Source organism: Xyrauchen texanus, chromosome 18 (genome assembly GCF_025860055.1).
Source record: "Xyrauchen texanus isolate HMW12.3.18 chromosome 18, RBS_HiC_50CHRs, whole genome shotgun sequence".
NCBI classification, from domain to species: domain Eukaryota; kingdom Metazoa; phylum Chordata; class Actinopteri; order Cypriniformes; family Catostomidae; genus Xyrauchen; species Xyrauchen texanus.
This window is the reverse complement of record NC_068293.1, coordinates 28,534,512-28,549,517: the sequence shown is the minus strand read 5'-3', so window position 1 is coordinate 28,549,517 and position 15,006 is coordinate 28,534,512. Positions and strand designations below refer to the sequence as shown.

The 15,006-nt window shown below is 40.6% G+C and overlaps 1 protein-coding gene across 3 annotated transcripts in view; it reads right to left on the bottom strand.

Annotated features, from left to right (window-relative positions):
- Nucleotides 1-15,006, bottom strand: part of LOC127659122 (dachshund homolog 1-like) — a 174,131-nt gene that overhangs the window by 81,038 nt on the left and 78,087 nt on the right. For all 3 annotated transcript variants that reach the window (XM_052148782.1, XM_052148783.1, XM_052148784.1), the window contains exon 2: nucleotides 10,828-10,943. In XM_052148782.1, coding sequence (XP_052004742.1) covers nucleotides 10,828-10,943 — 116 coding nt within the window. The remainder of the gene's footprint in view (nucleotides 1-10,827; nucleotides 10,944-15,006) is intronic.

The following is a 15,006-nucleotide window of genomic DNA, read 5'->3' as shown; positions in this document are numbered from 1 at the left end:
TCCCGAGAATTACTATGCGCTCACAGAGACCAGGTGCTCAAGCACCTCAGCAGCTTGGGGCTTCAGGTCAACCGAGAAAAGAGCAAGCTCACCCCGGTTCAGCATCTCCTTTCTCAGCATGGAGTAAGTCTCAATGTCTGCACATCTCACCAACGAGCGTGCGCAGTCGGTGCTGAAATGCCTTGCCAAATTCAAGCCGGGCACAACGGTCCCTCTAAAACTCTTCCAGAGGCTCCTGGGGCATATAGCATCCTCCGCCGCAGCCACACCACTGGGGTTGATGTATATGAGACTGCTTTAGCACTGGCTTCAGACTCGAGTCCCAAGATGAGCATGGTGCCACGGCACGCACCGTGTGACAATCAACCCCGCCTGCCGCCAGACACTCAAACCCTGGACAGACCTATGCTTTCTACGGGCAGGTGTGCCCCTGCAGCAGGTGTCCCGACGCATCCTGGTCACTACCGACGCCTCCAACTCTAGCGTACATAAATCGCCAAGGCGGCGTACACTCTCGCCACATGTCATGACTCGCCCATCGTCTCCTTCTTTGGAGCCAGCAGCTACTCACGTGTCCAAGGTTCCTACCACGCCCTTCAGAGACCAGGTAGTGAACCTGCAAACGCTGCCCGGGAGGAGTCAGACCCAGCCCCCTCGTTGCTGTGTCCGGTACGTGCTTTGCGTACCTATCTGGACCGCACGCAGAGCTTCAGACATTCTGAGCAGCTCTTTGTAAGCTTTCTGGGACAGCAGAAAGGAAATGCTGTCTCCAAACAGAGGCTTTCCCACTGGGTAGTAGACGCCATTTCATTGGCCTATCACACCCAGGCCGTGCCCCCCCCCCCCCCCCTTGCAGGTCCGAGCTCACTCAACAAGGAGTGTTGCATCCTCGTGGGCACTGGCCAGGGGTACCTCCCTGGCAGACAAATTTTGCGGGTATTTTTCCCAGGAGATTCCACTCCTCGAATCCCTGGTCGATTCCTCCCTAGCCCTCATGGGTCCGCAGTTCAGCGGAGGAACTTGCCGACCCAATCCACTGCGGGTACTCAATTTACCCTGTACTGGAATAGGTGCTCCACAGGGTGAGGACTCCTACTCGGACTCCCCCTGTGTGTATTCTCTATGTACAGTCCCCTTACAAAGCAATAAGTCCCCTTACGAAGTCTAGGTTACGAATGGAACGTCTAGGTTACGAATGTAACCTCCATTCCCTGATGGAGGGAACGAGACGTTGTGTCTTCCCAGCCACGTCGCTGAGCCGAGCCACTGTAGTGGCCGGACCATTTCCGGCTCCTCAGAAAAATCCAGTATGAACTCTAGTATTTCCTCACCTTTATACCCGTATGTCCGGGGGCAGGGTATGCAAATACTAGCTGCCAACTTCTCATTGGCCTTTTTTCATAGATCAGAGGTATATTCGGTGCTCAAGAGAGACCCCTAGTGTCGCTTCTCTGACACAATGTCTCGTTCCCTCCACCAGGGAACGGAGGTTACATTCATAACCTAGACGTTTTCTCTGAGTGAGGATAAACATGCTTTGTGCCAACCACACTGTATTCTGTGTTGTTAATTATTGATTTGAGACCAGGGCTGGACTGGTAATCTGGCATACCAGCATTTTCCCGGAGTGCCGATGCACTTAGGTGGCCGATCAGGGGAGGACTGGCCATCGGGAGAACCGAGGGGTCCGGTGGGTGAAACGTGCCGAATGGGCCACGATAAGCTAAAATGAGCCGCCTTGTTATGCAGAACGGACCACAAAACGGTGCAGTGAAATGCAGAAAAGGACAGCGAACCACACCCCCGCCCTCCCCCAACAACTCTTGTCTCAACCCCCCTCAACAATTTTTGGGCCAGTTGCTATGTAAAATCCTGGGCGATATCTCTTCCCAGTCCAGCTTAAGACAATAAACAAATACTAATAAACCACTTAAATTATTTGAAGGACATTTTTGTTTACTTTTATATGTCAAACAATTTTGATACTGTGTTGAGTCACCACTTGATGTCGATGTAAAATCTGGTTCCTGAAGCAAACCCAGTTGAAAACCACTCGTATAGACTAGAAGCATTTGAATCCATGTTTGAGCACCCTCCTCTATATTATCATTTCATATGGACCCTTTTAAAAAACTGTGATGTCATGTTTCCACCTTATTGACCAGCGTAAATCTAGCAAACTTTCTTTTTTTTGTGCAATTTTTAGACTGTTTAGCAAATAACATATGCTTAGTCTTATATTACCCTGGAATTCATTTAAAAAAAAAACTAGTTACAACAGATGCACTGAGATTTCTAATACAGCTGCTGAGAGAGTGACAGTAAATTTGTAAATTTTTCTCTTCTGATTGTCGTAATCTATCGCTCTCATTTTTTCTCACTTCTGAAAGTGAAAGTTACAGTGGAGATTTAGAGAAAAAAGGACTTAAATATTGTTCTGTTTCTCACCCAGTCCTATTATATTGCTTCTGAAGATATGGATTTAAACACTAGATTCATATGGATTACTTTTATGTTTCCTTTATCTGATTTTTGGAGCTACAAAAGGACTGATCACCATTCACTTGCATTTTATAGACCTAAAGAGCTGAGATATTCCTCTAAAAATCTTTTTTTGAGTTCTGCTGAAGAAAGAATGTCATACACATCTGGAATGGCATGAGTGTGAGTAAATGAGAAGAAAATATTCATTTTTGGGTGAACTATCCCTTCAAGATCAAATTTAAGCTATGTTATTTTTTTTTTTGCAAAATCACAAATACGATCCATCTTAAATACAACAGTGTTTTTATCAGTAACAAGTCCGCTCATTGCACCATCACATGTCTGGATGTTACAATGAGCATCCCACTCCATCCACAATTAGCATTCATTAATATTCTAAGCACCAGTATCAGCTTGCAACGTTTTGCCTTTTGAATGTCACCTTCAGATTCAGACACCCATGTCTGTTTTCACACAGACATGTGAATCTTTTCAGTCATATATAAACAGCTGAGCCTGAGAGACAGCGAGAGCAAGCAGGCGGAAGATGCTGCAACGGGCTGGGAATCTGTCCGACAAATAAAGAATTGCATGGTACTGTCACAATGTGCACAAAACAGCAAATAATAGAGATGGGGTTTGACCGTAGCCCTTAGAGCAGCTGTCATAATAATTTATAATAATGAAGGATCTATTAATATGCAAAGGAACCAGCAGTAGACTGGCTTAATGCTGTTATGCCTCTGAATATTGTCAGAATGTTCATTATTAATTAACATGTGGACTGCCCCATATCTGCTCAATGTCAGAACATTCTTATAACAAATAAGGAATGTATGTGCCACCTTCCACTAATAGCGTAATTAAATTAAAATCAGATTAACTTCACATCAGTACACAAAGAGTGACTTAGCCATGCTGATGATAAGCTTGTGCTTATCTACTGACTTAATGTTTAGGGCCCCTAATAGAGACCGAGGCCAAATTTCACTCTATTTACTTTGTATGCTTGCAGAGATGAGCTCCATTTCAGTGATTATTGAGAGCTGATTGCACACACAAAAGTCGAGTTTGTGCCAACAAGTACTAAATGAACTAATTATATCTGGATTGTTCCATCTGTATTAGAGCCAAATATTGCACATAAATTATATAAGACACTAAGCTACTGGCACTTAGAGTGAGGACAGTCACCTAAGGTTGACTGGTCTGTTTATGAGTGTAATCTTGCATCTGTGTGAAGGGCTACATGTTTCATTAACCTCTTTTGTGTCGATTCTCCCATTCTAGCAGCAGATTCAGTTGATTGTGAATGTGACCACCTAACAACAGACTGATGGATAGTTCCTGCTTGGCTTCAAAACAAGTGTTCAAGTGCATTAAATAAGCATTTATAACTTGTTTGGTATAAATAATAAAACCGTGTTCTATTATGAACCCATAACCTTTCTATTTCAGTCTTTTTTCTGTCAAATGTAGTTCTAGTTTTGCTAGTGTTAAGCTTCTGCTAGCTTTGTCTTGTGTGTGCATACTTGACCTATCTTTGAAGCCAGGACACCCAAATTTAAGTCATTATTCATGAAAAAACTGAACAAGCTTTCAAATCTCAGTCTCCATCAATTAACACGTGATGCTCTGTTTTAGTTACCATGCGCTACGTCTTATCCAATTTTTGTGAGAATTCTAAGGGTAATTTTTGTGCCACCACAAGTGGCCATGGGTGGGAGTGTTTGCGCTATCTGAGGGTGTTTGCATGCAAACTGTGGGTGTATTGTATTTTACTGAAGTGGCGCAAAGCACAATTTGCTATCATCCTGAAAAATAGGTAATTGCACTAAAGACGTTTCAGAAGCACGTCTGTTTTCAGTACAAGTCAAAACTAAGCAGCATTGGGTAACGTAACTTTTAAAAGTAACTTATTAAAATATTGCATTACTCCTTAAAAAGTAACTTAATTCATTAAAAAGTTTATTTTTCTGGAAAGTAAAGCATTACGTTACTTTTGCGTTATTCTTTTCTCATAACCACTTTCTCTTCTGCTATGCTATGCATTCCATACAAATAAGTCATGCATTTCATATAAGAGACATTTCAGGTCATGCAAGCAACTGTACAACACTCATATTTAGAATAAAGAATCAATAACATGAATATGCATGACTTGTTTTTCCATCAACATGGCAGCCAATATGATTAATGAAGAATAGCCACTGTCTTATCTAAAGCAGCAAAGTCCAACACTCAAACCTGCATCATTTATGTCATCATGTGCTGTGCCCATCGACAATGTCAGAGTCAACTTAAAATGTTTTTTAAAAGTCAGGATAAAATTCAGTGGGGAATACCAGCCTAACATGTTCAAAGAATGTGCTAATAATAAAAGAATATTTTTCACTTAAGTCATCTCAGATGCACGCTTGTTTTGAGTTGATCTACGGTGCGTACAGATACTCCTGGTTGATCGCATACAAATTCAAAGGCGCATGTTGATACAACTTGAAAGATATTGTTTTTAATGCTACCAAAATGTCATAAAAATGGTTTATTTCATGAATCAAACTACTTATTTAATATAAAACAAAAATGTAGAATCTTTTTAGAAACCAATAAATTTTCTCTGCATACAGTACACAATCGATGTAGAACATTGCTCAGAGCCACTGATCCAGAGTCAGCTTTTCTCATCCCATTCTCCCAGTTACAGGGAGCTGTAACACGGAGCATTTCGGCTGCATTAGCCAGTGAATTGAGCGAGTATTTCACCCTGTGTATGTAATCCCTCTGCCTAAACGCGTTTACCGATATTTTAATGCAGTGTGTATCGACAAATGAATCAATCTCGTTTCACTCAACCAAATATTGCATTCATATTATGCTAAAACACGCAAGTTTCCCTGCTTGTACAGCTAATGCGCATGCGCTGTTAGCAAGTTGATTGACAGGCGATGTCTGTATCTTATAAGTAATTGGCTCTTTTACCTGCAAGATGGGACTTCCTTTCTACATCCATTGACTGTTGTGTGCAAGAGCTTCTTGGTTGGGCATTCCAATTTCTCCCATTCATTTAAATAGAAGTGACTTGTCACTGCTAAATAGTCTCTGGCCTCACACTCTATAGAACTACAATGCCCATCATGCAATATGTTTCCTCCACGATGATTGCACAATTTTACTCCTGATTTCATGCAATACAAGGAAAGTAGAGGTGTAAAAAAGCAACACGTTACTTTATTTAAAAAGTAACACCAATATTAAGGTCTAAAATAAAAATATATTTCGTAACTTACTCGTACTCATTACTCAAAAAGTAATCTGATCATATAACGCACATTACTTGTTCCATGTTACCCCCAAACACTGAAACTAAGTTCCTGCTTTTCCAGTTTGGAGATTCCACCAGCAGCTGGTAATAAAGTGCAATGTGCTGGTAATAATGTCCAAATTCTGAAACTGTATTGGATAATCAAATATTTTACCAGACAATTACTGTGAATTTCAGAGCATTGGAGAAGAGAAAAATGATCAGTATATATTGACTTAAATGGGACAGGAGACTGAGACTGACAGTGATATTTTTAACAGTTTAACAGCCCTATTTTAGTGTAATAGTGTTGAATTACCATCATGAAGTGCATAAAGGTCCTGAACATTTGGCAACATTATAACTGTATTCATTTATGATGAATTTACATGAACAAAATAACGAAGATGACTTGATGCTGGTTATAACTGTCATTTAAATTTGCCCTCCCAATTCTTGTGTTGTTCAAGATGACAAGAATCCATCAAAACCGAATGCGATCAAATCTCACTATTCGTTGTACACCAGCCCCACAAACAACCGAAGACCCTTACAAACTTGATTGTATAAAATGTTACTTTTCTTCAGAAGTCCCAAACAAAATGTCAAGATCAGAGCATCTCTTAAGGATTAAAGGCCTGGATATCAAAAGGTTTTTGTCATGGTTGTTCAGGACTAAATAAGAGTACACTATCATCCTGGGCTCTCATCCTGCACTACATGGCCTTTGAGTTCCTGTTTCTAAACAAGACACTGATAGGATGACCTCACTCAAACATGAAGGGGGCAACTGGCCCCATTTTCCAAAGCCGAAAGCCTTAATAATGCTTCAGCCCCATTGTACAACATTTCCAGTTCTATTGCACAATTAGAATTTCAAATGAAACACTGTATTCCTGTATAGAGAGAGAATGCTAATTCACCCTAAAATGAAAATTATTTCATGAAATACTCGCCCTCCTGGCATCTCAGATATGTATGACTTTCTATCTTCTGCAGAACACGAATTAAGATTTTTAAAAGAATATTTATACTCTTTAGGTCCTCACAATGAAAGTGAATGGGTGCCAAAATTTTGAAGCTTCAAATTCCACATAAAGGGAGCATAAAAGTAATCCACATGACTCCAGTGGTTAAATCCATGTGTTCAGACACGATACGATAGGTGTGGGTGAGAAACAGATCAATACTTAAGTAATTTTTACTTAAGTCTCCTCTCTGCCCAGTAGGGGGCAATATGCATTAAGACTGTGAATAAACAAAAACAGAAGAAGACGAATGGGAATGTGAAACTGAAGTGGAGATTGACTCTGCAGGGAGGAGAATTTATAGAATTCAAAATGACTTAAATATTGATTTCACACCCACACCTATCATATCACTTCAGAAGACATTGATTTAACCACAGGAGTCGTCTGGAACTTTCCCCTTATATGGATTTTGTAACTTGAAAGTTTTGGCAGCCATTCACTTGCATTGAATGAAACTACAAAGCTGAGATATTCTTCTAAAAATCTTCATTTGTGTTCTACATATTAAAGAAAGTCATACATATCTGGGATAGTATGAGGGTGAGTAAATTTTGGGTGATCTATTCCTTTACGTCTATGGATGTCAAATATTAATATGTGGTTAATGTGCATTTACGCTGTAAAGATGTACACAAGATGTGTAACACATGCTGTTTTTTTTTTACTTTTACATGCCACATTTCTTAGGCTTTAGAAGTGTTGAATTATACATTTGAGAGTGTGTTTTGAAACATTTGTTACTCATCCAACAAATTCTAAAATTTTAAATTGATTTTGAAATTCAAAAAAAGAGTAACACTTTACAATAAGGTTCCTTTTGTTAACATTAGTTAACACCATTAGTTAGCATGAACTAACAATGAACAATAGTATTTTTATTAACTAACATTAACAAAATTGTTGATAAAACAAATAACATTTAAAAGTGTTGTTCATTTTTTTGGTTCTTGATACTTAAAGCATTCACTAATGTTAACAATGGAATCTTATTTTCCACCTTATTTTTCAGCGTGACCGCCATTATCAAACTTGAATGTAGACCTCTTCCGGTATAAGCCTCCTCCAACTATTTCCACTATAAAAAATTACTAATTTATACTGCTTTATATTGTAGGCTGGCAATACATGTGATCATATTATTATCATTTATTATTATTTTCATGAATGCCTTGGTTTGTAAAGCATAAATGTATACAGTTTATCACATTTTGCAACTGTTTAATCACATGGCACAAAGCTGCTGGGAAAATGCTGCTTCAACTTTCTTTGCACCAAAGCTTCATCTTGTTTAATTTTGGCAAAATAATAAATGCATTATTCTCTCATTTCTTTTTACAGAACATTCCCACTTTCTTTGCGGTGTATATAAACTCACAGATCTTGCATTCAGCATGGTTTATGAAACATCACATTTGGAAATATATAAATGAAGACATCTTCGGAGGTTTTGCAGATAAAAATATGAATGAAGGTTTACACGGAGACCAGAAACATGGCATTGTCACACTCTCAGTAAAGTAATAAGCAGATTTTATTATTGTCTCTTTAATACAACACACATTAGGGCTGTACATTAGGGCTGGGCAATGTAATCGGATATCGACTATGTCTACAAAGATCCCGATGCCGATTGTGAACAGACAATGATGGACAATATCAGGAAATGGCAAAACCATGGATCTGGGAAGATGCCAAATATATTAAACAGTGGCCAGGGTGTGAAACTAGCATCCACCACCCGCAAAATACGACGAGGCTGAATCCAGTTCGAAAGCTCCTCATCCAAATGTATTTAATGAGCGGGTAATTTTGCTCATCTACCCGCAACAGGCAGGTGACCTGTAAGATGTCTCGGAGTGACACATGACAAGAAATGCTGTTAGTCACAAAAACATGCACTTGAAGAAAAGTGATCAATGCTTGTGTCTGATTCGCTGTTTGTTCAGATGCATCCAGTCTCGTGGAACAAGTGCATGTAAAGAGTTTTCACACTTTTTTCTGTTTCATTAGTCTGAAAACTGTTTGCAAGAATAATTTTGTATATGCAAATGCTGCAAATTATCTCCGATCATCTCAGGATGTGCTGTGAGTTTAGTTCGCTTTATTTCCAAGGATTGCATGCACTGTGAATGTAACACTGCAGGTTCAGTAATAAATATCTTTGCATTAAAGAAACAAAGTGAAAAGTGAACATAACATTTTACTTCATGATTGAATCAAATACATGTTCACCTTGAACCTAAAATGTAAGTTTTATTTTCTATTCTTAAGGCAGCATTAAGTCACCTGGTGTTGTTGACCGATGCTCACATAATGGCAAATGTTTGGATTTGGGGATGTGGTTAAATAAGATTTTTTTTTTTATCACTTTGTCATTTTATTTATTTATAATTATTTAAATTTAGACATTTATTTTGTATATGTTTTCATGTTTCAATAAATGAATTAAATTTTTAAAGCAAAATCAATAATGCAAAAAATATTCACGACCTTCGGCAGGGGGGTTGACCATGTAATTGGATATTGTGATATTTTTTAAGGCAATTATCGCTAAAATATTTTTTATATATTGCCCAGCCCTCCTGTACATCCTGTGATAGTTTATAAGCTCATATATAACTTAATTCTGCTCTTATTATCCTTCTAGTTATTTATATTGCAGTCAATGAGAGCAGAACTTTTTCACATTCGCCGGAAATGCAGCTGGTTGCTTACTTCCGCGTTGCAAAACAAGGTGGATAAAGCGTTACCAAAAAAAGTAAATTTCTTCACTTTAGACCATATATATACATTTTATTAGCATTAACAAGCATTGTAATATAATGATTAATGGATAGTGATTAATCAAATCCATACCTATTAACTGAAGAACCCATAAGCATGGTTGCTTGTGTATAGTGCCATGATAATTAATCTTATAAAATATTGTATAGTGTAAAAACAACAATATTACAGAAACAAATGGTCTCTAGAGTAATAAGCTACATGGCTTTATGTTCAATAATTGTTGAACAGTACGAAAGAGATCTTTAACAAGGAGTTAGCTGTTAACATAATGACTGTGTATTTTAATTATTTATTTATTTATTTATTTTCACCCCTTTTCTCCCCAATTTGGAATGCCCAATTCCCAATACGCTCTAAGTCCTCGTGGTGGTGTAGTGACTCGCCTCAATCCAGGTGGCGGAGGACGAATCTCAGTTGACTCTGCATCTGAGAACGTCAATCCGCACATCTTATCACATGGATTGTTGAGCACATTACCGCTGAGACATAAAGCGTGTGGAGGCCCATGCAATTCTCTGTGGCATCCATGCACAACTCACAACGCACCCCACAAAGAGCGAGAACTACAAATTATAGCGACCATGAGGAGGTTACCCCATGTGACTCTTCCATCCCTAACAACCGGGCAAATTTGGTTGCTTACGAGACCTGGCTGGAGTCACTCAGCATACCCTGGACTCAAACTCACGACTCCAGGAGAGATAGTCAGCATCAATACTTGCTGAGCTACCCAGGCCCCTAAATGACTGTGTATTATTAAAAGATGGGAGAGCAACTGAGAGCACAATATGTAAATCAGGACACATTCTTGCGAGCGACTTCAAAGCCGATACAATGAAAACCAGTCGTAAATAGAACAAAAGACTTGCTCTAGTCGAACTAAAAGCACAAACGTTGTTGTTGATTCTTGTGGCGATAAGCTAACTTTAACATCCAAACAGCCAGTCATACATATAGCAGTGAAGAGGATTTAATCAGGCTAATTAAACTCCCCTCAAGGCACAATGCAGCATCCACTGTAGAAAAATGGGAGAAAAGAACTTAACACTCCAATTTATTCTGAAGCTTTGGTTTCAGAGGGGGCTGCTGGAAATGGAGGGTGTCAATGGTTCTGGCTGGTAGTTTGGGTTAGTGCTGTCAGATTTTGCATTGTGCCATTTAAGGGATGGGCAGCAGGCCGCTGTGAAAAGGACTGGTGTGCAGCTGGAGTCCCACGTGTGTTACCTGTGGAGGGAATGATTCCTGGCGACATAAGGCCCGGCACAGAATGTGGCATGAAGTGCGGGTTCTCCGGTGATGTCACACTCTGCGTCCGTTTTGGAGGCCTCCCGGGTCTTGAGCTAAAACAGAAGTGAAGCGACAGAAAGCGGGATGTAGAGGTAGAGGAGAACAAAGAGGAAGTGGAGAGGAGAGATGGAGAGAGGAGGGGTGAGAGACAGAGGTTTCTGTTAACATTTGGACTGCTCCAGAATGCAATTCCACTTCAAAGAGATAAAATGTATTGTAAATAAATTCCTTTTCAAGGACAGTTGCTTTCTGCTGCTCAACATACGTAATAGGCTTCCATAACTAATTAGATTACGCAGTGAATTCATCTACTTTACTGAAGATCAACCACTTTTTGATGCATAATTCATAGTCGGTTCTTCGTTACCTGCCCCTCCGTATTAATATCCCTACACTATTTGAATTATCTCGTTTTCATGTGCTAAAATCAGGCCATGCGGCTTTCAGCCTGGAAATTACATGTTAACTTGTTATATTTCTTGCAGTCAGGCTACTATTGATTTATGAGACTTTTAAAAAACAAATATGTGTTCTCGTAATGAATGATATTCTAACATTCTTCAGGAAATAAAAACGTAATGGCTGCCTTAGAAATTGTTCTGCTTGCTTGATTTAATAGGAGCCTTTTCAGGTAGTTGTTGTATCTGAGTGACTTAGACCTGTTGTGCGCTTATGATGGAAACATTTATTACTTTAACCAAGATCACAGAATAACTAATGACATAAAAGTACTAGACTGATGGAGGAAAAAATGCCCCTCCAAGCTGATTGTCAAATATTGGCCAGGGTGTACAAAGTGTGAAAAGGCTGAATCCAGTTCACAAGCTCCTCGTCCAAATGTATTTCATGAGTGGGAAATAATGCTCATCTACCCACAACAGGCAGGTGACCTGTAAGATGTCTCGGAGTGACACATGACAAGAAATGCTGTTAGTCACAAAAACATGCACTTGAAGAAACACACTTATTATATTTTTTAAGTGCAGACAAAAGAAAGATGATCAATGCTTGTGTCTGATTCGCTGTTTGTTCAGAGGCGTGCAGTCTCGTGGAACAAGCGCATGTAAAGAGGTTTCACTCTTTTTTCTGTTTCATTAGTCTGAAAATTGTTTGCAAGAATAATTTTGTATATGCAAATGCTGCAGATTATCTCCGATCATCTCAGGATGTGCTGTAAGTTTAATTTGCTTTATTTCAACACGGTTTGCATGCATTGTGAATGCAACACTGCAGATTCAGTAATATATATCTTTGTATTAAAGAACCAAAGATGAAAGTGATTCAATCATAAAGTAATACAAGACATGTTCACCTTGAACCTACATTTTTTTTTTTTTTTTTTTCTTTTCTTTAGGCAGCATTAACTGTATTACCAAAACTCAATACAAATACAAATTCAAATGTTGCATTATTTTGGGAACACAAGTGAATTTATTAGGCTTATTTATTTTGAATATTATTGTCTTTACATTTATATAATTGTCTTTATTTCATAATCTGTAGGCTATTAGTAATTTTCCATTGGGTGATGGCAAATGGAGCTGTTGGAGGTAGTAAATGTTTGGATTGGAGACGTGGTTAAATAAAATGCTTTATCGCTTCGTTATTTTATTGATTTTTTCATTTAGTTTAAATGAATTTAGTTAGAAATATCTTTTGTTTATTTTTTTCGTGTTTCAATAAATTAATTGCAAGGGTTTGAATATTTAATCGGATATCTCAATATTTTTTAAGGCAATTATCACTAAAATATTTTGTAAATATCGCTCAGCCCTAATTGCTATGTTCTTTTCATTCATGCATTTTCCTCTCTAATTTTTGCCAAACAGGAGCTTGCATAATACCAAAGAGGCATTTACAAAATATTCCTTCACAAAGACCGTCTCTCATAAATTGGTGTGGTCCATGTAAAGTCACTTCTGTTACAATGGCATATCAGAACATGATTGAAAGAGGCCTTTATTAACTCAAGGTCTTGTTCTCTGTTTTTCCAATGACTAAACAAGACCTCATTTGCATGGCCAATAGGAAAGAAAAGAGTGCATTTACTGAGACCCAAGGCCTTTTTAAAAGCTCACTTATTCACATACCACCAAAGTCTCTCATGTGCATCGGTTTAGCCCATTTACAAACTGGGCAGATGAGCTGCATTTTATTGCATTTTATCATGTTTTATCCCTGACAGGCATGAAATTGAAACAGAAACTCTTCACTTCGTGCACTAAAAACAGAGGGGCCATAAACTCCAAGCCATGTAAAAGAGCACTGAGCAGAACGTGACAGTCAGGCCTGAGGCCAATCACACTGTAAGGAGTTTGAAACACATCAGCCTGTTCAGATGTGATAGAATCATTTTCACATCGCATCCCAAATTGGAGATAGAGACATCTTAGTTTTTCTTGATATGATAGTTTCAGCAAGTTATTGTGCATTGTTATGTTTGTGAGAGCAAAATAATATAAAATAAAATAAAAAGTAGTAAGGGAGATCAGGACATATTGTCTTTTTAGTTTTAACTCCAGATAATATTTGTCAAGGTAGATTTATTTTTTAATATCCACTATAACTGTAACGATCCCCGTGTTCTCTGTTTTCCACTTCTGTCACTTTATGCACTCCATAGGTTCACTTCTGTCCCTTGTTTAGCTCCACTGTCTCTCTGTCGGCTTTCCCGCTCACTGTTCATGATTATCACCTGTCTTCGTTAATCTGTCATTGGTCCTGTGTGCTCATTGGTTCCTTTGTTCTCTGTCTGTGTATTTAAGCCCTGTCTGTTTGTTCTGTGAGTGTCGTTGTTGGTAATACCGCGTTTCCGTGTTCCAGTCAGTTGTCCGTTTAACGCTCTCTGTCTGTGTTTCCCTTCCAGTCTGTCTCCTCGTTCGTGGTTACCCTGTTGTCCGTCCGCCCGTCCAAGGTTCCCCTGCTGTTCCCGTGTTCCTGCCGGTTTTCCCATTGTGGACTTTTGCTTTGTTCTTATGTTTGTTTATTTGGTCCTTAACCTTAATAAAGCCCGCGGTTGGATCCTACCTTCTGTCTGCCTTCTCCTCCTTCCACACAATCGTGACAGAACGAACGACCCCAATGGATCCAGCGGCTTTCTTCGTGGGACTGACGCATATGGAGCTACTTCTCCCACTTCTTCTCCTGCATGGCCGGCTACACTGGTTGTGATGACAACCTCCTGAAGACCGTCTACAGGATTGGGGTACCTGCACACCGGGGTGATGATTTGCCGGAGATTGGAGACTACACCTGGCAGGAATACGTAAGTCTCGTCGTGGAGGAATTCGCTGCCGGGGAACCACCTCTCTCGATCCCGGCTCTCACCTCTGGGCTCCCTGCCACGCCTGCCCCAGAGCCCACGCCTGCCCCGGTCTGCGAGCCAGAGCCCACGCCTGCCCCGGTCTGCGAGCCAGTGCCCACGCCTGTCACGGTGAGCGAGCCTGAGCCCACACCAGCCACGGTCAGCAAGCCTGTGCCCACTCCAGCCACGGCCAGCGAGCCTGAGGCCACGCCAACCATGAACAGCATTCCAGCGTTGTCAGCCTCATCCGCCCGGAGGAAGAGGAGAAAAGGAAGGGTCTCTGCTCTCCAGTCTCCGTCTACCACAGCTCCGTCCCCAGAACGCCCCGTGGCTCGGCCCCCAGCATCCAGCGAACCCAAGCTAGCGCATACCACGGTCACCCAGCCAGTACCTGTCGCCTCAGAGGTCAGTGAGCCAGTGCCTGAAGCCTCGACTGTCCCTGAGCCAGCGCCTGTAGCCTCGACCGTCCCAGAGCCAGTGCCAGTAGCCATGACCGTCCAAGAGCCAGTGCCAGTAGCCATGACCGCCCAAGAGCCAGTTCCAGTAGCCATAACCGTCCAAGGGCCAGTGCCTTCCGAGCTTTCCAGAGCTCCGCCTTCCGAGCTTTCCAGAGCTCCGCCTTCCGAGCTTTCCAGAGCTCCGCCTACCGAGACTTCCAGGGCACCTCTCGAGCTTAACAGAGCTCCGCCTTCCAAGCTTTCCAGAGCTCCGCCTTCTGAGCTTTCCAGAGCTTCGCCTACTGAGCCTTCCAGGGGTCCTCTCGAGCTTCCCAGAGCTCCGCCTTCCGAGCTTTCCAGAGCTCCGCCTTCCGA